This window comes from Oreochromis niloticus, linkage group LG15 (genome assembly GCF_001858045.2).
Source record: "Oreochromis niloticus isolate F11D_XX linkage group LG15, O_niloticus_UMD_NMBU, whole genome shotgun sequence".
In the NCBI taxonomy this organism is placed as follows: Eukaryota; Metazoa; Chordata; class Actinopteri; order Cichliformes; family Cichlidae; genus Oreochromis; species Oreochromis niloticus.
The window spans coordinates 33037231-33061016 of NC_031980.2; the positions used below are offsets into that span (position 1 = coordinate 33037231).

Sequence of the window (23786 nt, forward strand, 5' to 3'; positions counted from 1 at the left end):
GACTATTTCCTTGAGTGCATATATGCACATGTCAGTGCCGTGCTTTGGTTTGAAACCAAACTGATTATCCAGAGAAGAGATGAACACACTAACTCTGTCAAACAAGATTCTTTCTAACACCTTAGATAAAATACTGGCTAGTGCAATCGGCCTGTAATTATCCAAACAGCTCACTTTTGCAGCTTTGTCCTTTATAACTGGTACCAATAAAATACGCAGCATTGAGTCTGGTAATATGCCATGAATCATAAACCCAGTGAAACAGAGTGCTAGAAGAGGAGATAGCCTTAAACTAGCATGTTTTAAATGTAATGCAATAAGGAACCTTTCTAGAAACTTGAGAGGAAAAAACAAAGCACAACAGTCAAGCTTTGTAGCAACCTGTTTAGCAGATACTGCAGCAGTATTGTTAATTATTCGTCTCTTGCATGGGACCTCATCTAAGATTATAGTTGAGGCACATGAGCTGAAGCTTGAGTTGGAGTCAGATGACTCAGTAGCAGAAGACAGGTCAGAAAACACTAAAGAAAACGAAAACGTCAAATAATTTGTTCAATTGAATGTAAAGTGCTTGATTATACTTATTCATACTCTGTCCCTGTTGCATCCTTGTAAGTAATATTTGCATCAGGTGCCAGGCAAAATCTCTCAATGACTGGGAAAGATGGTACAAAGAAACTCAGTGTGCTTCTGGTGTCAGCACTGCTTCTTACGTACTTGTGTCTTGTTGTATATGGTGCTTAACAATTTGTTAACACAAACAACACCTTTGCTAAAAACACACATCTGAATCTACATCAATGTAAGAAGCTCCTACAACATATATATACTAAAATACTATTGTGAACATATTCTTTATCTAAGATAAAGCAGAAATAACCTACACAGCTTTTACATTAAATTGCAGAAAGCCATACTGTCCTTCATCCTCATTTAGCTTCACATACTTCAGTTGATGATTATACTTAACCTGGACCAACATTTCTCTGAAAAATGCAAGATTGAAATTTTAAGAGGACAAGATAAAACCTACCCTGAATCATTCATGTACTAAATGAAACAGTGCATGTTTGTTTGTTTCTTTTTTTGCAATTCTTTTGATGTCAAACTACATGTCAAATTCCACAAAAAATCAAACAATAGAGGGGCATTAATGCCAGCCTGAGCAGTTTACTTTGGGTTTTGTGTTCATCACTAACACTAGCTAAGATACTGCGCAGGACCCTCAAGCTCCCAGAGGACCCAAGCTTGAAGGATAGAGACCACCAGCAGGAGCGGGAGGGGGATTGTTTTTTTTATTTTGTTTTTTGCTGTTTTTTTTTTAATAAATATAAATTCAGTATTTCCAGGTGTTATCGTAAATTTCGAATTAGCTTCTCAAAATGCAAACATACTAGATTTTTTTAAGATAATAACAAGAAATTTTAAGTTACAAACTGTAGTTATTTATTCATTGTGGCGGAAACAAGCTTCCGTATATTCCGCCACTGGAAAAAAGGAATGTATAAAATAAAATTAATTTTAAAAAATCCAGTCAGAATTGGGTTATATCTCAAAATTAGTATCTTGAAATTTCAATTTATATAATTAAAAAAAAACTTGCTTCCGTACTCATGACCATACTGAAATGTGCGTTTAATCATTTTGAAGTATGGAATTAACAAAAACACGTTTACTGTTTTCTACAGTCCTGGCTGTTTACAGTATAATTGTGCTGCGTGACGTCATCAGTGAGCGCGCTGGTTTTCGGAGAGGAGGTGGCGGATGCCGCTTCGAAATAACAGTAAACTGTCTTCTACCTACGACCTGGTTCTTCTTTCATTACTGGTATGAAACCACGTTTATTATTAACTTAACGTATGTCGTTAGGAATGTCATATCAGCTAAATTTTGACTAAGTAACAGAAGAAACGGGAACGTGGTTGACAGCCAAACAAGTCTGGCGCATCCTCAAGCCAGCTGCAGCTAGCTAATGCTAACTAGCTGCACTGACAGGCAAACTGCAACCTTTTGAATGATTGTGGAGATTAAAGTATGCATTCCCGTTTTCAGGCCAAAGTATAGCTAATTAATTTAACTATTTACACGAACTGTGTGTTATGTCGCCTACGATCCAGCTGAAGATAAACGTTAAGGTCCTGAAAGAGCTCCTGCGCACTGCCTATCATGTAAACATTGTATAAATGAACAATATATCCGTCGATAAATGCTTCAACGAGAGTGTGTTCTTATTGTGTTGCATTCAAAATAAAAAGTCTAGCTATATATTGTGCGTGAGTATTGAAAAGTTTCTTAGTCTTATCTTGGCCCTCTTGTCTTGGCTTGTCCCTCAGTTGAAAAACAGCTGTTGGGATGCCAAAGAAGTTCCAGGGTGAGAACTCCAAGGCCGCCACGGCCAGAGCCCGAAAAGCTGAGGCCAAGGCGGTGGCAGACGCCCGCAGGAAGCAGCAAGAAGAAGATGCTCTCTGGCAGGAAACTGATAAACATGTACTCAAAAAAGAGCAAAGGAAGGTAAGCTCTCTCTTTAGCCAGGTGTGATGTACAAATTCATCATTATAAGTAAGTTGAACCATAGTAAAAGATGGCTAAATAACTATAAAATACTATCTTTAGTAGGGATGGGTATCGTTTAGGTTTTATCCGATACCAGTACCAAACCGGTACTTTTGAAACGGTGCCGGTGCTTAAACGGTGCTCGAACCGGTGCTCAAACCGGTGCTTAAAGAATGGAGAACACAAAATTGGTCCAAAAACCTCTCATGTTCAGCTGTTTTTTTGTAAAAAGATAACAATGTTAGCCTTTTCTGCAGCTATAGGGGATTTATGGCATCACTCTTGGCTGGAAGCAGTGCTTAATCAATGGAAAAAACACAAACTTTGTCCAAAAACCTGTCATGTTTAGCTGTTTTCCACTTTTTCTTTGGTCATTTTAGCCTTTTTGGCCAGGGTGAAGGGAGTATCTGCCATCAAACAAGAAGACAGCCGCATCTAACTACGACGGTGTTTGCTAGTTCACCTTACGTGCATTAATTTAATAACGTGGTTAGCCTACTCAACGTAAATTACACACGAACAACATTAAGCTACTGACCCAGAGGAGAACGGCTGCTGCTGCCATCATCATCCGTCATCATTTCTGCTACACTGGCAGGGCTAGGGGCCAGGACTCTACTCTTCGGGTTTTTGGGGGATGTTGCTAACTCCGGGTCCGATAACAGGCAACCCACCCGCAGTAGATGTGTACGGTGTGAGGTCTCGCAGCAAGCTACCAAATACGGCGCATTTCTCGGCTTTTAACAAAATGCTATACGTCACCAGGTGTTTCATCAGATTCGAGGAGTTACCTCCTTTGCACAGTATCACAGTATCAGCTTAAAGCACTTGTTGCAGGCTGCTGAGTTTGCATCTTTTGCTGTAAAGTACAGCCAGACTTTGACCACTTCGCCTTGGGCGTTTTTAATCTGTAGCGCTGCTCTAAAAGAACGTACGTACCTGGGCCCGCCTACTGCGCTTGCAAAGGTAAAATGATTGGCTAGAATCCAAAATGTATGGCATCTCAGGAAAAAAAAGCACCAAAATAAAGCACTGAAATGTGCGCTGCTTTTCGGTCTGGTTACTACCGTTTATGTCAGAACCGGTACCCATCTCTAATCTTTAGTGCTGACAAGGATTAGAGAGGCAAGCCTGAGATTATATCTTGGACACAGGCAGGAGGGAAAAAAGGAAGACCACCCAGCAGGTTCATTTATGTCATGAGATGGAGGCAGATGATCTGTTGTTGTGAACCCTAAAGGGAGCAGCTGAAAGAAGAAGAAATGCTTAGCACTTACAACCTAACCGATCCCGACCAGTATTTGTTTAACTGTACCATAGCACCTTGACTAGATGCTTTTGGCAGCCATCCATTAGCTTCTGGCATAATTGTGGCTGGATATTTTATTACTCTTCTTGGAAAAATGGTAGAATAGGACTCTTGGTAGAGTTCATTTAAATCGGATGGGTTCCTGGCAACCACCCTACTTCTAAGCATACTTTACAAATTTTCAGTAAATTTTTAGTTGACAAATTTACTGAAAATTTGTTTAATGATAGCCTGCTTTACCAATTCCAAAACCAGCATTAATGCGTGTTTAGGATCATTGTGCTTTTGGAAGACTCAACTGTGTCCAAGTTTGAACAATCTAGTTGATGATTTGACATGAAGTTAAAGAATTTGGAGGTAGTCCTCCTTTTTAGTCGTTGTGCAGTGTACTAGTACCACCAGCAACAAAATAGCCCCAGAGCATCATGCTACCACCACCATTCTTGATAGTTGTTATAATGTTCTTAGGTTTGAAAACGTCACCTTTACTCGTCCAAACACACTTCTTGTCACTGTGGCCAAATAATTCCATCTTTGTCACAGCTGACTTTTCTCCAGAGGGCTTTGGCTTGTCCTTGTGGGCAACTTCAGTCAAACTTGAGGGTGATGATTTTGTAACCTGGGCTTCTTTCTTTGTTGATACCTTCTCAGTCCATGGTGATATAAAACTTGCTTCATTGTGGATAATGACACTGTGGCGCTCCAGCAGTTTACAGGCTTAGTTCCTGGGTTGTTTCTGAACATCCTAAACCAATTTACTGTCATCTCAGGACGACACGTTCGGTGTTCATCCAGACTTTGCTAAAGAAGTGACATATCCGAATAACTTGTACTTACACCTCCTGGAATCTGTAGTTGTTAATGTCTCCAAGGGAACTTTCCAACTTGTGTTAATGTACCATTCTCCTTCTTAGATCTTCACAGAGTTCTTGGCTTTTCCATTTGTTCTGATTATTGGTCAATCCAATTAGTGCTGTCAAACAAATCCTTTTTATGCTGGTAAAGAGAAACTAGCAGTTGTAGTCAAAGATTATCAAGTTAATAGGCCTTGATTGGGTGTATATAAAACAGTTAGTGCATCTGCATGTGTTCAGTAAACTTGGCAATGGTAATTTATTTACTGTGTAAAAAAAAAAAAAAAAAAAAAAAAAAAAAGCTGTGTGTTATGTTTGCTTTAGTAGAGATTATCAGGCATTCCTCTGCACTGCTTAACATTATGTCATACACAGACATGTACTGACTAGACTGGAGAGACATGTGTCCGGGGATTTATTTAGTCATTTCTTTTTCAAACTCATTGTGTTCTGTACAGACAGTACATGTATGGTTTTATTTTTCATGACTGAAGAAGTGATGTAATCTCATGCGCTTAATACATGTAGTAACCAAAATAACCAAATCTTTAAGCACAGAAGAGCTGTGAGTCTTATCTCTCAGATCCTTTTTCTGATGTTGCAGGATGACAAGGAGAAAAAGAGGCTGGAACTCCTTGAGAGGAAAAAGGAAAATCAGCGACTTCTCGATGAGGAGAATGCTAGACTGAAAGGCAGGTCCCAGCAGGGCGCTGGATCTGGTGGAAAAATGACTCGTGCACAGATCGAGGAGACGCTTCGCAATGAGCAGCAGCAACAAGAGCAGGACCAGCTCAAGCCGAAAGGTTGAGCACATTTTGAAGACAAGCATGTGCTTGTAGAGTTATAAAATCATCATAAAATTCAAAGATGATCTAGATTTATAATTGTGCCATGTTTAAATTTCTTCCCACAGAGAAAAGCCACCTGGAAACTCCATTGGAGGAGAATGTGAACAGAGTTATCCCTGAAGAAGGAACTGTGGAAGCCAGAACAATAGAAGATGCCATCGCTGTTCTCAGGTATTAATTATGTGCAGAGGTGGGAAAAGTACAGATATTCTGTACTTAAGTAGAAGTACAGATACTAGTATTAAAAAATACTCCAGTAAAGGTTGAAGTACCAATTCAACTTCTTTACTCAAGTAAAAATAAAAAAGTACAGGCTCTAAAATGTACTCAAAGTAAAAAAGTAAAAGTAGCTCCTTAAAGAATGTTTCTACCATCTATTTTTATACAAAGCTAACTGAACCTTGTTCTGCATTAATGTAATAGTAACATAATAGTAGTAGATAGGAAGGCAAACTTAATTTTAGTCTAAATTTTAGTCCTTATAAAGGTACTCAGCTTAAATCAAATAAGTAGAACATTAGTAGAGAAAAAAAAGAACAATTATAGAGGTGACTTTGCATCAAATAGGAAAAACAGGGAGAGGTTAAAGTGGATTCAGCAGGTTGGGGAACCCTGAAATTGGTTGTAGAAAAATCATTTCAGTTTAGAGTTCCAGTAGATTATCTTAATGTTTCATGAGTTGTCCTGGCTGACTCCATCCTATACACTGACAGTATTCTGTTTATGCTGTCATTATATAAGACACTATACACAGGGGTGCACATAAGTGGTCCGCAGGTGCGCATTCGCTGTCAAAATAAAAGACGCGCACCAGATAAGTCTAACCTACAGAGTATGTTCATGATACCTTTAAATAACACAGTCAGTCTACCTCAGTTTGATTTGCATCATGTTTCACAATATGAAAAAACATAATGTAACAACCTGAGATCTTGTTTGAAAACATGGGGACATACATGCGAGCCTTCCATTTCCAGTTTGTCAAACACCACTGAACAGTCCTTACCTTTAAATCTAAGCTCTCTTCTTCCTCTCCCGTCCTGTCTTTATTATCTTTCTCCATCTCTGAGTAAAGTTAGCTCTCTTTCTTTTCTCTCCCTGTGAAATACGGCAGCTCGACGTTTAGCAAGCAACACACTGTGAGACAAACTGCACACAAACAGTTTGTGTGTTTGCTGATGTTTGTTGAATTGATAGAAACATTACATTTGTAATTACACTTAAAAAACGTCACTCACTTTATGCTCCTCATCTTCAGTAGCACTAGCTAGATGCAGAAGTACCTCAGCCACAAGTTACGGACACCTGCAGTCGCGCTGGTGTTGTGGCAAAAAATAGATAAATAAAAACACAACCCACTTTAACCGCTGACTATAAAACACAGTTTTGCCTCTTCGTCTCTTTTTATGCGACATCCTTTGGGGATTAATAAACGAACTAGTGCTGTCAGCGTTAATCTTGTTAAAGTGACTTTAACCCCATAACCGCATTAACGCAGCAAATCTCTGTTAGGGAGTTAGCACGGATCGCCACGTGCGTGGGGCTGCACGGCGCTAACGCGTTATGTGGTTACGGCGTTAACTTCATTTTATGATGATTAACGGTGACGAACACTAAAATGAGCACTAAAACAAACACGACTGCCTTTCATGTGTTTAGGTTCAAATCGGTTTGATTTTTCGAAGCTTGCAGTGATATGAAATAATAACTCACCTCAAATGCTTTAAAGCAAAAGTAATGAGCCTGTTTTGAAAATGTAAGGAGTAGAAAGGTACAGGTAGCTGATAATTTGACTTAAGAACAGTGACAACGTATATGTGCTTCGTTACTTCCGACCTCTGATTATGCGTGAGGCTTCTTGTTGTACTTGTACAAATGTTAACAATACACAATCACTCAGTGTGTCTTCCTGCGTTTCAGCGTGGGGCCCGAGGACCTGGACCGTCACCCGGAGCGCAGGATGAAAGCGGCATTTTCTGCTTACGAGCAAGCAAACATGCCTCGTCTAAAACAGGAGAATCCCAACATGAGATTGTCACAACTGAAACAGCAATTGAAGAAAGAATGGGCAAAAGCACCAGAAAACCCCCTCAACCAGCGCTTTTCCACCTACAACACAAAGTGAAATCATATTTTCCCCCCCCAATAATGAAAACTGTCTGCCTATGCACACTGGGGACTTCCATTGAAAAATTAAATAATTTCTTTCGGGGGAAAAAAAATTAGTTCTGCTGATGAGAGCTTCACTGTTATCAGTCTCTCCAGTGCCACAGGACCTGACTTATTTTTTCATTCACTAACGAGGAGAGACTCATCGTCACCCATCAAATAAAAACTGATCATCATGTTTGTGCACACGGCCTCTAATGAGGCATCTCAGCATCTAATAAATGTAACTGCATCTCTCTCTCTCTTTTTTCTCCCCCTAGCACTCCTGGGGAGGCGGGAAGCCAGATGTTTTGAGAATAACTTATTAAAGTTCACTGCTCAATCATCAATATCTGTCATTCTTTGTAAATGCAGTTCAAACTGTTGGGATGCATATATGTTGTTCCATATGCTGAAGTTAAATGCTTTTTGGCAAGTGCTGTTGTGCAATACATATAAACGTCAGAGAGCTGATATTTGACCTCACTGAGATGTCGAGTTCTAGTTTTGTACTCGCCAACGAGGAGTACATTCTTTGGGAATTAGATTTTTTTTTCTTTCTTTGCTTTGGCAAGTGACTCACCAGATTCTTCAGAATCTAGTGTATCAAAGTTTCCACGTATGTGGGTATGACGAGGTCCGCTTGGGTCTCGCTGCTGTAAATTTCATAATCGGTTGGAATGTCCGTGTTCCCTCCAGGATTTTGTGACCACATGGGCTTGTTTGGCCATGAATCCTTCAGGTGGACTTTAAGCAGTACTGTACTGTGTCTTATCTCTACTGTCCACCGCTGTCACCAAGTAGGTATAATCTCAGCCTTAGTATTGAGGTGTCTACAGATTAGGAGACCCCTGAATACAAGATAAGATAATGTAGTGAAAAGTACTTTATCCCAAAGATGGGAAATTCCGGCGTTAGAGCAGCTGAACTAACAAGGTACACAGACAGGAAGTGAGATTTCTACCACAATATCCCCCACTGTGGTTCAGATGTGTAAGAACACGGCCTGACTTTGCATTTGCTAAAAACCTACAGGATGGTGAAGTGGTTACAGAGATCAACTGTAATAACGCCTGCTTACTCCACATGCTATCTTTTTTTGGGTCTGTGATAGACGAGCAGAATGAGGAGTGGCTATTGCACCATGACATACAACACCAATCTAATGGCAAAATGTTGAAACGTTGTTATGTTGACACAAGGATAGTGTCTTCACTGGCTATTCAGCTTTACCGCATGTAATGTTTAACTGGTTGTTGCTTTTATTTTCAGGTGTCCATCGCATTGCTTGAATTGTGACTGCTGAGAGTCAGACTGCTGTTGGTTAAGTTTTTAAAAAAAAATCTAGGTTGGAGCAGTGTCAAAAAAAATAAGGGAGAGACATTAGAGGAGTGACATGCATTAAAGTTTCAACCAGCTAGGAATCAAATGGGAGTTAGTGTTCAATGTGTACCCATTCGGTATGTAGCCTAAACACTCACTTGGAGTAGCTCCTTATGCCCCTCCAGGTGAGCTAATAGAAGGAAAGAACGTTAGTCAGTTGTCTACCAGGCTGAAAGTTGCTCTAAAAAATTATTGGTACTTTTATTATTGTTTAATAACACTGAGATAAAGAAACTGGACATTTTTTTAAACCTCCTCAGACTTTGGTCAACAGTGGGTGCATCCCTTATCTGTTCTACCAGACCTGTTGGCTGGAAGCCAGCAATGACTTATTCTTTCTTTTACAGAAGAGAGAGTCCGTTGTGACCCCTGAAAGCAGAAGCCTCAAGTTATCATCAAACATGTAGAGCTGTGTTGGTGCAAATATTGTGGCCTCATGCTCAAGTGTGTATGTAACTGATGCAGTTTTGCTTTTAGTCATCATTTACAAACCTGCTTTTCAAATAAGTCGCTTAAAATGCAGAACAGCACTGCCGTGTGCAGAGGGGTTTCTGGTAGTGCCAATACTATTCAATTTATTATTAATTAATTCTCCTGTCCAAGTTCTCTCCACTTTAGGCCTTTAATCTCATGAAAAAGTATTTATCTCCTTCATAATTTCTCAGTTTTTTGCATATCAAGTCAAGTCAAGTCAAGTTGGCTTTATTGTCACTTCAACCATATACAGTTAAAACGAAACAACGTTCCTCCAGAACCAAGGTGCTACATGCAACATAAATTTACAACATAAATTAACAGAAAACACTAAACTAGCTAACTAAGAGGCCTAGTTAGCTGGCTAGCAGAGACAAGACAGACTGACCTAACATAAATTACAACATAAATTAACAAAAACTAACTATCTAACTATCTAAGGAAAACTTGGTAGGTAGTAGCTAGGTAGTGGAGGAACAGTAAACATTCCTTAGTGTAGCAGCAAAATTTTGTCACATTTGTTTCAAACACACTTTAAGATTATAAAGTGATAACCGGAGAAAATACAAAATGTTTTTAATCCTGGCCTGATTTCTGTCAGACCTGTTAAATTAAGAACTCACTTGAATAGAACCTGTCTGACAAAGTGAAGCAGGCTAAAAAAAGATCAAAAAGCAACACATCATGCCACGATCTAATGCAGGGGTGGGGAAACTCTAAGCCTCAAAGGTCGGTGTCCTGCAGGTTTTAGATGTGTCCTTGAGCCAACACAGCTGATTTAAATGGCTAAATTACCTCCTCAATATGTCTCGAAGTTCTCCAGAGGCCTCGTAATGAACTAATCATTCGATTCAGGTGTGTTGACCCAGGGTGATATCTAAAAGCTGCAGGACACCGGCCCTTGAGGCCTGGAGTTGCCCACCTCTGATCTAAAGAAACACCTGAGAAACAAAGTCACTGTCATCTATCAGTCTGGAAAGAATTGCAAAGACTCAGTTAGGTCAGAGTTCATGATTCAACAATAAGAAACAGACTGGGCAAACATGGCATCCATGGGAGAGTTCAAGGAGAAAACCATTGCTGACACATTTGCCAAAAAACATCTGGATCATCCCTGAGACTTTTGGGAAAATGTTGTGTGGACTGACGAGACAAAAGTTGAACTTTTTGGAAGGTTAGAGTCCCGCTACATCTGACATAAAGCTAATACAGCATTTTCTAAAAAGAACATCAAACCAACATGGTGGTGGTGACTTAAATCAGACCGAAGCGCTTTGGCTAGACCTTAAAAGACCATAAGAGTTTCATGGTTGAAAATCATTCAATATGCCTGAATTAAAACAATTCTGCAAAGATGAGTGGGCCAAAATTCCTCCACAGTGATGAGAAAGGTTCATTGCCAATCTCTTGATTGGAGTTCTTGCTGCCGAAGATGGCACAACCAGTTATTAAGTTTAGGGGAAATTACCTTTTTTTTTTTTTTTACACTGGGCCAGGTAGGTTTGGATAACCTTTTTACCCTTAAATGAAATTGTCATTTAAAGACTGCACTTTGAATGTACTCAGGTTATCTTTGTCTAATATTAAAATATTAAGTTTGACAAATATGGAAAAAAATAAGAACTCGGGAAGGGAGAAAATACTTTTCATGCGACTGTGTCCATGTATCGGTTGTTGCTTTCAGATGGCAGTGGCAGCCATTTATTTGGCCTGTGACAGCGAGCAGCGCTCCTGCGGGTCACAAAGGTTTTCTCCAGCACAGCAACATTCACGCTGAGCTGCTGAGGCAGCAGGCCAGAGTTCATCTGATGCCAGGTGGATGGACAGTAAGCGCAGATAAAACAGAGCTGAAGCTGACTAAATATAAGTATTATATAAACTATAATCAATCAATCAATCAATCTTTATTTATAAAGCACTTTTCATACAAAAAAACTGTAGCACAAAGTGCTTTACATGGTTTAAAGCAGCCCACCCCACCCCACCCCACCCTCCCACTCATTCCCCACACTCTCATTAACAGAAACGGTCATGGATACACACATTCCCCCCCCCCCGCACACACACACACACACACACTTAAAGAGTAAAATTAAATCAATTTTTTGGGCAATGTTATGTGTGCTTATAAATGGCAAATTATCAAAACTTAGCAGGTTTTTATTTCTAAATACAAACATAATAGGCTACATACAAATACAATATCAATGTCTATAAGCAACGCTGGAAAGGTACAAGGTCAGAAAGCAACACCACTCCTGCCAAGTAAATTTGGACGTTACACATCTCCACATGTGTATAAATATACTTTTATTATAAAACTGCTCCTGCTGTTTCATTTCTTAGATCTTCTCATGCCCCATTGATGAGATGTCGCCCTCACTAGCTCGATTCATTCAGAACCAGATTTAAAAATGGACACTTTTGTTCTGCAGGCTCTTCTGGTGGACAAGATAAGAGAACGTGCGAAGGCCTTTGAACCAAAGAGCTTCAATGACAACTTCAACTGACCTTTTATATTCTGCTCTGCATTGAAAGCTACAATTTCGTTTTTGTTTTCCTCTGTTAACCCAGCAGCCCACTCCCATTTAATGTCTTTGAGCTATATGTCTGATGTTCCGCCTGAACACACCGGTCTGATGTTCCAGATTTTTTTCTCTCTGCATCCTAACCTGTTGCTGCACCCTCCCACTCTGTGTCCATTTGCTTGGCAACCCTTTACCAGGCCAGCTGCTGCTGCCCTTTCCTTTCTTCGTGTTGAATTCTAATCATTACTTTCAAAGGAAAGCGTCTCTAAAGCTCCTTTATCGAGTGTTTGTACCGGGAGGAGGGAAGCCGTGTCCAACACCCACTCAGACTGCTCCTTTTCTTCTTAACACTTGTGTTCTGCAAATCAGGAGCACTTTCCGTCTGTAACCTGCTTCTTCAAGTCTGGACAAAAAAGTAACGTATGGAAGAAGACGGTAAGGAGCACTTGTGACGCCAAGGGTTTGTTTATAGTTTTATTTATGAGAGAAAATTAATGGGTGGGGGGAAAGGAGATGATTAATCGCAGCTGAAGGATTAAAGTATTGAAAATAACTAAGTGCTCTCCTGGAAATGACTGGCTGAAGTCATAAAGAAGGTAAAGGTAAACTGTTGCCTTTTGCTTATAAGTGACTATTTATTATATAGTCAGAGGTTTATTTAAGGGTCTACCATTTGATTGAGTCTGTTGATGGATGATTGGCTGGATGGATATGCACATTTTTGTATTGTGAATTTAGATTTTATTCAATTAATCAACAAAATCATATCTTTAAAAATTTGAAACAGTCTAACTTCTTCTACAACTAAAATTCAACCATGTAAAAGGGGGAAAGAAGAGAAAACCAAACCTTTAAAGATACCAATGTAACTCTGAATCTATATCTGTAGTTATATAGCTATAGTGTAATCTAGTGTGTGAGTCTGCTCAGTATTATTATCTGAGGCTTTCTGATTTTGATGCGCAGTAAACAAACATGAGCGGGCGTTCACATCTGCTTGTGACAGAATCTTAGAAAAAACACAAACCTGTGACTGAACATGTTTTTTTTTTATCTAGTGTCAGATTGCCTTGAATAATTATTTTAAAAAGCAATTAGTTTTAAAAAATCTATTAGACTGAATTTGAAGATTTATTTTTGATGAACTTTTTTTCCTTTCATGCTGAACAAATGGCCTCGTTAAAGCTAAAGATTCCTAAATGACAGAAGAGTTGTGAAACATCTTATTTCTAGAGTCAGTCAGTATCAATTTCTTTGTTTGTGGAAAGTTCATCTACTTAAGTAGCCTATGGTACTTCAGTATTGATTATTTACACCTTATTCTAGTATTGCTATGCTGTAATTTTTTCACAACCACTCAGTTGTATACAATGTGAAACTTGCCACATTAATTTGACAGCTTTAGTTAGTTCTCCGTGGTTGTATACTTTGTAGTGCAGAACCACGTTCAGCTGAAATAATTTGAAGTAATCATTTATGAGTCTCTCACATTGTTGTGGAGGAATTGTAAACCCATAATTCTTTACATTGTTGAGTCACTTCATTGAGGTTTGCCTGCATTTGTTTTCACGGTGTTCTCTGGATATTGACCGATGCATTGCAAAATCTTGATTCTTTTATTTTTTCGTAGATTTGCTGCTGTGCTTGTGATCACCGTCCTCTGAACGATGCTGTTTCTGTGAGACAGAATTTGTCACGTTTGTCACCCCTCCACCACAATGTTTGACAGTTGGTGTGAGGTGTTTCTGTTGGTATGCTGTATTTGATTGTCTCCAATCGTGGTGCTGTACATTATGGCTAAACATGTCTACTTCGGTCTCGTCTGTCCAAAAGACATTTGTCCAGAAGTCTGAAACTTTCAAAAAAGCTACCCTTGTTCAGTCTTTCTCTAATTGTGCACTCTAATGCAGGGAACCTGTCAAACTCATTTTACACTGAGGCCCACATACAGCCCACTTTGATCTTAAGTGGGCCGGATGAGAGAAACTTTCACTTTCTGTTGGTGTAAAAACGTTTATCTACACATTTGATGCCTGAGATGTTTAATATAAGATAAAGAAGTGCATTTTCAACAGCACATCTCAGTTTTCCTACATGATAAAATTGTAAAATTACAAAAATATTTTTAGTACATCCCTACCCAGACATTTTTGATTTTCCAAAGCCATCCAGTGGACCAGATTGAAGTCGCTGCAAGGCTGATTCTAGCCCCCAAGCATGATGTTTGACACCTCTGCTGTAACATTTAACATGCTAACTGAGGCCTGTAGAGTCTGAGATGTCAGCACTTGGGGTTTTGTGCAGTTCCTCTGAGCATTGCGCAGTCTGACCTTTGGCACAAGACTGTAGATTATAGTGTTCTGTCAACACACACCTGAATACTCCAGGCCAACAACCTGCCAAAACATCTGCTTTTATAGAAGTGCTCACACTTACTGATGGTCAGTTAATCAACTGGATTTGATTAAAAGCATCTTGCTGTGACTTACTTTTCAATTGCTATGCAAGCGGTAAGGGGTAATTAGTTAACATGACTGTATAAGTAAGTCTGACCAATTGCAACATTCAAATCATGTTCACATTGAAATATCCCTGTTCATCTGTCCATCCACCCATACATTCATCATACCTGTCTTCCTGCATAATCAATAATGAATGTATTTATGGCCCTAGCACAGTATTTCTACACAGCAAAACAAATATGTGCAAACTCCTTCTGCAGTTGAGTCTTTTCACCACTTCTTGAACTATGTGGGGGAAAATAAATAAATAAAGCAAAGTGATCAGTGTAAATGTTTTCAGTTATATTTCAGGATCTTTGTTTCATTTCTTGGTGACATTTTAAAAATGATCAGTCTATGGTGTCATTTCAGCCCTGCATTGATGCCATGAGGCTGATTCTGGTTAAACCCACCAATGCAACGCGGCGCCTTGACTCAACAGGTGAAGTCTTTCACGAAGGTGACCATGAGCATTGTACCTCAGGATGCCCATCCCCTCCCATAAAGACCCCTGAGGGGAAGCATGATCCATACAGAGGAACCTCAGTTGAGACACCTTTGACCCCACAGGAGAAAAGTCAGTGCTGTGTCTCATCTTCGCCCCATGAAACATGCAATGGACTCGGCCCTCCAAGAGGTTCAGCCCAGATGTCGCCACTGAAAACTCGAAACCTAACCTTATCACAGCTGAGTGATGAGGACTGGCTGCTCCTTTGCGGCCATGTTGGCAACGCAGGAGATGATTCACCCTCATCTGAAAGAGCAGGGACCAGCGTGGGACATCCAAACCACAATGACAGATGTGGATGTCCCGGTCCTGATGGCTCTAGTTTTCAGCCACAGTCAAAACAGGACACGGTCCAAGACTGCCTTCCCAGGGTAACAGCTAACAGAAGCCTTTCATGTTCACCACATGTTCAGCCATTCTCTCCCAGCAGCCACATTTCAACTCCTTGCCAGGTTTTACCACAGCAAACAAACCAAAGTGAGCTTTTGAGTCCTGCAACAAACCGTCTCAAAGATCATTTCATGCCTCAGTGCACTAACCAAGAAGGTCGAAAAGAACAGCCCTGCAATCATTATAAACTGAAAGACAGCAGCCAAGCAACAAATTTGTTCAACATTCCTCTAGACTCAGTCGAGTGTAAACAAAAACTCCAAAAGCAGCCTCATTCTGTTGCTGGTGCAGATGTCATCTGGAGAGACCTTTTCGGTAAAGAGCCGCTGTTAGTTCAGCAACAGCGAAAGCAAGAGTCCCACTGCCCGATGGCAGGCGATCAAGCATCTGGAGATCCGTCCATCATCTTCAAGTGCCACCACCTCCCTCACGACCCCCTGACAAGCCAGATAAAAAGATCGTCTACACCAGTCGGCAACAAAAGTGTCACATCTTTCTCCATCAGTCAGTATAGTTCCCTAGAGATTCAAGATTTAATGGATGAGAAAACAAGACAGCGACAAAGTCAGGTGCATGTTTTGATATGGCTGCTTTAAACGTTTAGTTTTTATACTTAAATCAGAACCATCAAAAGTAGGTTTAAGTAACCTGTGTGTTTCCAAACCATGCTAATTCTAACTGAACCATACACTGTAACATGCTTTCAGATATATTACATGCTTGTTGTTGACAGTCTTATTTTATTTTGCAGACAGTCTCTCAGGGGTCTAAAGTCTACCTTCCTAAACACACTCCTCCACCTCTCGAAGCCTTACAAAGCAGTGGCATACTTAACGGGGATGCAGTCCGGCCCCTGAGCAGCCACGGCACTTTGAGATCAAGTTTTTCAGATCTTCCTTCAGGCCAGCAGCCAATCCAGCTTCTTCACAGTGCCATCCTGGAGGACGCCTTTTCCAAAGTCATCCGAGAAGACTCCAGTAAGGCCAATGGCGAGGAAGGTAGCACACCACCGAAGAAGACCAAGGACATCAGCTACAGGCTGGGTCAGAGGAGAGCTCTGTTCGGGAAGCGCAAACAACTGAGCGACTACGCGTTGGTCTGTGGGATGTTTGGCATCATTGTCATGGTCATCGAGACGGAGCTGTCAAGGGGATTTTACACCAAGGTACACTCACAGCAGAAACACTAGCGTTTTCAAATAGGTTTGCTTCAACAAACAAATGAAAGTGGCGTCAACATAGTTCCATTAAAAGTTTTAACTCCGAGGGCCCCCTAAACAGTTTTACTCACAGATGGTCTTCTTTTTATTAGTTTAATAGCTTTATGTCATTGTCTCTACCATTTACAGGAATCCATGTATTCATATGTTCTAAAAGGCCTGATCAGCCTTTCTACTGCTATTCTGCTGGGACTCATTGTGATGTACCATGCAAGGGAAATCCAGGTATGAAGAAACAAAGCATGTCTTTGCCAACATGAGCTGCTTAATCATTTGGATCAGATAATGCACGTGAAGTAAGGAAACTAGTCTTAAAAATCTCTGAATTGGAGCATTGGTTAAGCTCACCGGGTTGAGAAGACAACCCACATACCTGAAATCTGTCCTGAGGCCATTTACTGTGTGTCTTTACCCAAGCTTTCCCGTCTTTTCTCCACTGTTCTATAACAATAAAGGATAAAATACCCCCCAAAATATATTTAAAATGGTCTCTTTGAGAAAAACAAGAAGATAAAACATTCATTTTCATCTCTTCAGAATTATCCAAATTAAGAAAACAAAAAAAAAAAACTCTAATCCCAACAAAACAAGTTCATCACTCATTATTCTTTCATATTCACGGTCTAGAAATGTTGCTACTTTTCTTCAACAGCTCTTCATGGTGGACAACGGGGCAGACGATTGGAGGATAGCAATGACTTTTGAGCGACTTGTCTTCATCGTGTTGGAGCTCCTCATCTGTGCCATCCATCCAATCCCAGGGAAATACGTGTTCACCTGGACGACTCGACTGGCCTTCAGCTATGCAGCATCAGTGACGTACGCCGACATAGACATCATCCTCTCTGTGCCGATGTTCCTTCGCCTCTACCTGATTGGCCGGGTCATGCTGCTCCACAGCAAGCTGTTCACAGACGCTTCCTCTCGCAGCATCGGTGCGCTCAATAAGATCAACTTTGACACTCGTTTTGTCATGAAGACCCTGATGACCATCTGTCCTGGCACAGTGCTGCTAGTCTTCAGTGTGTCCTGTTGGATCATTGCTGCGTGGACAGTGCGTGTTTGTGAAAGGTATCTTAAAGGTTTTTTTTTTTTAAATGTGTTACTTAAAAATCATCCAGAAGATTTTCAGCTTTAAACAAATGCTGGATAAAAATGAAAGAAACTTAAATCAAGGGTAGTCTCTCCAGCTTTAACATAAACTGCTTTTACAGACAGGTGTCATGTTTAAATAGGTATCACGATGCACAGGAAGTAACCAGCACTTTCCTTGGAGCAATGTGGCTCATCTCCATTACCTTCCTGTCCATTGGCTATGGGGACATGGTCCCTCACACCTACTGTGGAAAAGGGGTTTGCCTGTTAACTGGAATTATGGTGAGTTTTATACCAACACAGTGCGCATGTAGAGAAGAGGCAGATATGCAAATCACTCACAGTGATTTTTTTCTGAATAATCCCAATTAAATATCTGTTTAAAAATCCTTTAAAATCCTCGCCTACGTGAATGATTGGTGTGGTTTTTATACTAGCTAACTAATAACTAAAAATACAGTCATGCTAACACTGCTCTTCTTCTCATCAGGGAGCAGGTTGTACAGCCTTAGTCGTGGCCGTTGTCGCAAGAAAATCAGAACTCACCAGAGCTGAGAAACATGTCCACAACTTTATGATGGATACCCAAATCTACAAGAAGGTGTGTTCTTACACATGCAGTGATTGGACTTTATTTTTAATATTAAGACTACATGATCAGTCCTAAAAGTAACAGCACTTTCTCTTTTTTAACCATATACACTACTGCGCAAAAGTCTTGAGCCACCCTTAATTTCTTCCAATTTGATTTTTTCTTTAAGTTGCTCCAACGAGGTGATTCCCAACAATCCCAACAAGGCAATTACTGAAAATTTGTCATGTCTTAGCATGGTATGAAGTGTGAATTTAAGTTTTTGGGGTAACAAAAGAACAACTGGTAGGCCTAAAAAACAAAACTAGCAGACGAAATTTATCTCAAAGCAATGTCCTTAAGAAATAGGGCAAAAATCTAGGAAAGAGCTCAGGTGATATTCATGTAGCCTTTCAGCTAATCATCTACTTTTAAGTGAAGCCTCATCAGAAATGATCTCAGTAGAAGGGGGGTTGATTGCAGCTACCCGTAGAAGTCTTTCTTGAGGAAGAGAAATGAGGAGAAAAGACTGAAGTGTAACAAATTTAACAAGAACTGGACTGAAAATCAGTGGAAACAGATTTTATGGAGTCATTAACCCAAATTTGAAATTTTTGATTTAAAGTGTCATCGATATATTCAGCAGAGGTCAGTAGAGAGGTACAACAGTGAGTGTCCACAGCCATCTGTTAATCATGGTTGAAGCTCTGTCATGGCTGCAATTCAGCCAGCAGTCTTGTTAAAACTGATTGAATTATGAAAGGCAGAAAAGTACCATCCGATTCTGATACTATCTGGAAAGCATCTGACTCATTTTTCAGCATGGCAATGATCCCAAACACAATACAAATGCACTAAAAAAAGTGAACAATAGAAGTGGAACAATATTATACTTCTCCTCAGAGCCTGGACCTCAACATTATTGAAACAGTGTGGGATCATCTTGATAACAAAAAGCAGCCAACATCCAAAAGAGAGGTTTAAAAGTCTGTCAAGAGCCTGGAGAAATATTTCTAAAAGACTCTTAAAGAAGATATGAGAAAGTTTGCCTAAAGCCAGTTTAACCTCTGTTGTAGAATTAGCATTGTCATACTAAATGTTGACTTTTCAGGTCATTAGAAATGTACAAACTCTGTTTATTCTTTATACACTGCATTTCCGTGCAGGTTTTCACAGAAAAACATAAAGAAATAAGGGATTGCTCAAGACTTTCCTATAGTACTCAGGCTCATTTTAGTTTCTGTTTGACTTAAGCTTCATTTATGTCTCTACATTTCTGCTTTGCCTGTCCATTGACATACTTTGTCTTCCACAGATTAAGAACACAGCAGCAAATGTGTTGAGAGAGACATGGCTCATTTACAAAAACACAAAGCTGGTCAACAAGATTGACCATGCCAGAGTACGCCACCATCAGCGTAAATTCCTGCAAGCCATCCACCAGTAGGTATCGTTATACCACCATCAGAGGTTTCAGTAAATGCTGTTACAGTTTAATTTGTGGCTCTGGATGAAGTGAATTAGGATTTACTGCACGTTGCATTTATATTATTGTAGCACAAATGTGACTATGGTTTTGGTTTACAACTTTAGACTGCGACGAGTGAAAATGGAGCAAAGGAAACTAACTGACCAGGCCAATACAGTTGCTGATCTTGCAAAGGTTTGTGCAGTATTTTTGTTATTTTCTAATAAAAATGTTTTTATTTGCCTCAGTCTTACTAATATATTATAGGAAATGTTACCCTCTGACTGATACTGAGAGAAATTTGACACAAGGAATTGTAATTTTTATCCAGTATGAACCAAATTTTGCCTCTTTTTCGTTATCTTTTCTGCATTTTATGACTTTTGTAATAATCTAAACAGTGAGAAGCCCTGACTTGCTTATCCCCTGATACTTGAAAGTGACCTCAGCATGTCGGTAATGATTTCAGACTCAGAACATGATGTATGATCTGGTGTCAGAGCTGCAGCATCGAAGTGGTGAGCTGGACACTAGGATTGTGGCTCTGGAAGAGAAACTGGACTCCATCCTTCAATGTGTCCAGTCGCTGCCCGTTGTGCTTTCTCAAGCAATAGCAAAGTTACAAAAGGATTTCCTGGATGACTTGGCTTGCCGTGTACACTTCCTATCATCCTCCCTGAGCTCTGAGTGCTGCTCAGTGCCGGCCAGGCAGCTTTGTCCAGGATCCACTGCACCGGAGACACCATACAACTGACTGGCCATTCCTCAGTGCTTTTCTTCTTAGTGTGCAACTGTTTACAATGCTGGGATGGACTTTCTCAACATGAACTCTGCTACGTGTGTATGGAGTCATACACATTCACTCCTGGGAGTTGCAGCTGCACCACCAGTGCAAGGGGAAGACCCTGTGTAAGGGGACTTTAGAGGAAAAGGAAAAACATTATTCCTTCATTTCCTCTCCCAAAAGTGTGGACTGTGCAGAAGACAGAGAGATGTTCATGAATGATTAAGACGTGAAAAAAAGTAAAAAAAAAAAAAAAAAAAGTAAAAAAAAGCTCATTTTGTTTATTAAAATTAAATTCTAAGACACTCAAATAATCTGAAAGAAAAAAAGCCCTGCATTTCATGGGACACTGTGGTAGTCTCTCTGTGTTTCTCATACGTGATATAGTAAACAGCTTCTGAAGATTTTTAAGTGATTATTTTCAAAAGTTACTCAGCATGGGTTTATTTAATGAACTAAAAATGTGTAAAATGGAAATCATTACAATGAAAAACGATCATAATACCATGAATAATATTTACTCTAAAACTAATCTAATGACCTGGTTCACAAAGTCTTTCTAGAAGCATGTTTGTCACACTTAAATGTTTCAGATCATCGAATTTAAACACAAATAGAGACAAAATGAAGTTTCTAAATCGAGGTTTTTATTATTCAGGGAAGTAAGTGTGGTGTATCATAACTTTGAAAAGCTGAGTTCAATTTCTCCTGCCAAACCCAGGCCTGATTACTGCCACACCTGTTCTCAATCAGAAAATCACTTAAATAGGATTGCCATTAGTGGGAGTGGGTGGCCAAGCAAAATTACCCCAAGAGTGCATCTGTTGGATTGAGTGGCGACTTATCCAAGAGTTGACAAAAGACTACAGAACAACATCCAGAGAACATCAGGCCTCGCTTACCTCAGTTAAGGTCAGAGTTCATGACTCCACCATAAGAAAGAGACTGGGCAAAAATGGCCTGCATGGCAAAGTTCCAAGAAGATACCTCTGCAGAGCAAAAGGAACTTTTGCCAGAAAATATCTCGATGATCCCCAAGACTTTTGGGAAATACTCTGTGGACTGATAAGGCAAAAGTTTGGAAGATTTTGGAAGGTCTGTGTCCCATTACATCTGTCTAAAAGCAACACAGCATTTATGAAAAGGAACATCATAGCAACAGTAAAATATGGTTTTAGGCTGTTTTGCTGCTCAGGGTCTGGAAGATTTGCTGTGGTAAATGAAACCAAGAATTCTGCCATCTACTAAATCATCCTCAAGCAGAATGTCCAGCCATCTTTTTGTGACCTCAACCGTAAGCGCACTTGGGTTCTGAAGCAGGACAATTACCCAAAACGCACCAGCAAGTCCACCTCTATATGGCTTTGGAGTGGCCTAGGCAAAGTCCTGACTTGAATCTGATTGAGATGCTGTGGCACGACCTTAAAAAGGCAGTTCCTGCTCCAGTATGGTTGAATTACAACAATTTTGCAAAGATTAGTGGGCCAAAATCCCTCTATAGCACTGTAAAAGTCTCATTGCCAATTACTGCAAACACTTGACTGCAGGTGTTGTTACTAAGGGTGGCCCAAACAGTTACTAGGTTTAGGGGACAATCACTTTTTCACACAGGCCCATGTAGATTTGGTTTCACCCCCTAATAATAAACACCTTCTTTTAGAAACTGCATTTTGTGTTTACTCATGTTATCTTTGTCTAATATTTAAATGTTTCAAGATCTGAAACATGACAAACATACAAAAAATATTAAATCGGGAAGGGGGGAAACACTTTTGACACCACTGTAGGTATACAGACTAAATTTGATTTAAAAAGGGTCGAAAGGTTTGTTGACATTGTTTTAAAATATTATTAAAAAAAAAAAAGATTTTTCCTCCCTGTAATCATACTGATCCATTCCATAGATTCTCAAACTGTGTCAATAGTGGTTGCTATAGCAGTGCAACATCCCACAGAAACCAGCAGCTGGTGGCAGCACAATGTTGCTGAAGCGGGAATGAGTGCAAATGCAGAACAGAAATGAGCTATAAGAGAAAGTTTAAAACACCTGTGACTACAGTACAATTCAAGAACTAGGGTAGTAAGTAGGGTAACATTGTGACCTCTTAAATGAAAGATTGTATCTGCTGCTTTTAGAGCTGTTGGCTTTTAACGGACTGTCATTATCACAAAGTGCAAGTAAAACTTTCACCAAAAATTCAGCTTTATATACTGGTGTATTTCTAACGCTTTTCACATTTCCGGCTCTAGTGGCAGTGCATCTTAGATTTTTAAAACATCTGTTAAAATAAAGAATGTTCAAAGTAGTCAATTTTCTTGTTTTTATCACATTCAAAGGAGGAACTGGTTCCAGTTGTGTTTACTTCTGCTTTCTGGTTTTTTTTTCCATGTATAGTTTCAGTTGCTTTGCTCGTGTTGTTTACTTGTTCTGCTGGTTGTATTGTGTTTTCTTTATGGTTTGCTTCACTTACTACCGCACCCCTTTGTTTTTAAAAAATCCCCCTCGCCTCCCCTTTCCCCTAGCATAGTGGGGCCTTCTCTGTGTGAAGTTTGAGTGTGGTTGCGTGGGTTCTCACCAGGTACTCTGGTTTCCTCCCACAGTCCAAAAACGCGTGGGTTGGGCTTTATGATTCTAAATTGTCTGTATGTATAAGTGTAAGACTCTGTGTCAGACTGGCAGCCTCATCCCCCTACAACCCTGAACTGGTTAAGTAGAAGAAAATTAATGGACAGAAATAATTGTGCCCGCTACTGGCTAGAATTTATTTATATTTCACATGTATTGTAGTTTATTTTGCAACCTGCATATAGTGTTTTGTTTTGTTTTTTTATAGAAATATCTAATATGTGGTAATAAAGATATTTGTCAGAACTGCATTTTTTCATCTCATTTGTTTAAAGTATAAGGAGAGATTTGGGTTAGGCAATAAATCTTGAACCATTTAAAATAAATACTTTTAATTGACTATTAAAGATTGACGTCATGGCCATATACACAGATCAGTTGGTCAGAAGGTGACCTCAAACGCAGCATTACTGCATACTGAACAAACATTAACCTCGCGGGGGACATGCTTTAGGACGGAGTTTATTGCACAGTGGAGGCTATTTACGTGTCAAGTTCAAAGCAAACAAACAGCATGCCTCTTGTGT

General features: G+C 39.8%; 2 protein-coding genes across 5 annotated transcripts; both read left to right on the forward strand.

The window, feature by feature from the left end:
* The first annotated feature begins 1709 nt into the window (after positions 1-1709).
* ccdc124 (coiled-coil domain containing 124) lies at positions 1710-8062 on the forward strand. Its single transcript, XM_003449011.5, has 5 exons — positions 1710-1827; positions 2334-2511; positions 5321-5519; positions 5630-5735; positions 7485-8062. Exons 2-5 carry the CDS (start codon positions 2353-2355, stop codon positions 7687-7689), a joined length of 669 nt encoding a protein of 222 aa, XP_003449059.1. The 5' UTR covers positions 1710-1827; positions 2334-2352; the 3' UTR covers positions 7690-8062.
* A 4137-nt stretch (positions 8063-12199) lies between these two features.
* On the forward strand, positions 12200-23505 carry kcnn1b (potassium intermediate/small conductance calcium-activated channel, subfamily N, member 1b). 4 transcript variants are annotated; one of them, XM_013273667.2, is made up of 10 exons: positions 12200-12532; positions 14971-16065; positions 16248-16661; positions 16845-16940; positions 17368-17786; positions 17930-18092; positions 18301-18411; positions 19697-19824; positions 19975-20044; positions 20251-20392. In XM_013273667.2, the coding sequence occupies exons 2-10, from the start codon at positions 14986-14988 to the stop codon at positions 20251-20253; spliced, it is 2484 nt and encodes an 827-aa protein (XP_013129121.1). In that variant the 5' UTR covers positions 12200-12532; positions 14971-14985; the 3' UTR covers positions 20254-20392. The 4 variants fall into 4 exon arrangements, with proteins under 4 accessions (XP_013129121.1, XP_025755050.1, XP_013129120.1 ...); XM_013273666.3 differs by having other exon boundaries at positions 12203-12532; positions 20319-23505; XM_005453972.4 differs by having other exon boundaries at positions 12204-12532; positions 17951-18092; positions 20319-23505.
* Positions 23506-23786: the final 281 nt, after the last annotated feature.